Source organism: Plodia interpunctella, chromosome 9 (genome assembly GCF_027563975.2).
Source record: "Plodia interpunctella isolate USDA-ARS_2022_Savannah chromosome 9, ilPloInte3.2, whole genome shotgun sequence".
Classification (NCBI taxonomy): Eukaryota; Metazoa; Arthropoda; class Insecta; order Lepidoptera; family Pyralidae; genus Plodia; species Plodia interpunctella.
This window is the reverse complement of record NC_071302.1, coordinates 2,523,222-2,524,805: the sequence shown is the minus strand read 5'-3', so window position 1 is coordinate 2,524,805 and position 1,584 is coordinate 2,523,222. Positions and strand designations below refer to the sequence as shown.

The window sequence follows — 1,584 nt, the reverse complement described above, 5'->3', positions numbered from 1 at the left end:
GCAGGTTGTGGTCTATGAAAACTATACATGAGGGTATTATAATTATGTACCTTGCATCAAAAAGGTTAGCAGTGCGGGCTCCGTTCATGTTCTAAACCGCGACATGACGACTCAATTTTTAATTAGCCTTTAAATTACGTGTCTAACTGCTAAGAAATTGCCTATAATAGCTACAATTACTACAGAAAATTGGTAAAATTCGTTTCTTTAGTTTATTAATCATTATAATTTAATGTTTGGAAACTTAATTGCATGCATTTGGCAACCCTAGCCACTAGAGGCAGTCAGTAGTACTTAAATAGAAAATAACCACACGAGTTTAATGGGCTTTCCATGTTGTTGTTGTAAACGAGAATATTGCGTATAATATTTACCGAAAAGGGAAAACTTGAGAGTAAAAGCAACACAAATGACTTGTTAATTTAATATTACGGATCTTTACTCCGGTGAGATTTTCGTAATCAAGGTCTATGTTAAGAAATTTTCATCATTAAAATAAAGTATTTATGAAGGTGTACAACTTTATTTTTATAGTAATAATTCATCTGATACATTACATAGTTGTGTCGTTAAATCCTGGATACGAGTGAATAACGGTTTGTGGCGTCACATATAGCAAGAACTCAATAGAAGACTCGCCATTCTCATACCATAACTTACATTCCATAGCCAAAGATAAACCTAAAGTGAAATCAGATATTTGCACTGCAACCAACGGCGATTCACTTGTCATATCCATTGGGAATACTGCAGGGTCGAAACCAGGCGGATCGGGATAATATTTTATACTTCTTATATGCTCTTTATCATAAGAGTGATATCCACTACAATGTAACCACAACATATTCTTTTTAGACTTTATCCAATTCTTCACTTCAGGTGGGGCATTTTTAGCATCAGCCGTCTTAACATCAAGAGGTTTAACCGACCAATTTATTTGTTTATTTATTCTTATTATAACGCAAGGTTTATCACCGTATCCGTATGGTGGTTTAGCGCACGGACCCAAATTTGTTCCATTTTTAGACTTGTTCAATACTTTATTGATAGCGTCAACGTATCTCTTGTACTGGTGAGATTCGCCATTTTTGTACCAAATCAAAGGAAAACCTCCCAATGAAGATACAGGAGTAGCTGTCAGTCCGATGCCATTCTGTCTGTATGAAAGAAACTCAACTTTCTCCGTTTGGCCAAAGTCAACGGCTACCTTGATTATAGATAAGCTGGCATATAAGAAAATCATTGTATATGTACTGAGGAACATTAGATACATAAACGAATAACCAATAATGCATAACCAACTGCGTGCTGTTCTGCCGCATATAGTGTTGTCGTTTTTATTATACAAATATTTACAACATCGGCGTCGAAATGGAACTTTTGGTTTTGATACGATGTTTGGTTTCTCGAAGTCTACATCTGCTGATGGTGCCGCTATCACTGATGGATCCTTAATAATGGGGCCGCCTGGTGGCACGTATGACTTTCTTTGATGAAACTCTCGAGACATTGCTATTTAACTAAAAATTATTTTTCCGTTGAATGAATACTGATTTATGTGTCAATATTGACATGCGTGACGTG

The 1,584-nt window shown here is 35.9% G+C and overlaps 1 protein-coding gene across 1 annotated transcript; it reads right to left on the bottom strand.

The window, feature by feature from the left end:
• Positions 1–503: 503 nt before the first annotated feature.
• On the bottom strand, positions 504–1,584 carry LOC128672377 (probable sodium/potassium-transporting ATPase subunit beta-3). The gene has a single exon (XM_053749493.1). It carries the CDS (start codon positions 1,508–1,510, stop codon positions 554–556), a length of 957 nt encoding a protein of 318 aa, XP_053605468.1. The 5' UTR covers positions 1,511–1,584; the 3' UTR covers positions 504–553.

Bases quoted from the DNA above. Each gene is read 5' to 3' on its own strand.
- LOC128672377 (XM_053749493.1), bottom strand. From the start codon at position 1,510: ATGTCTCGAGAGTTTCATCAAAGAAAGTCATACGTGCCACCAGGCGGC.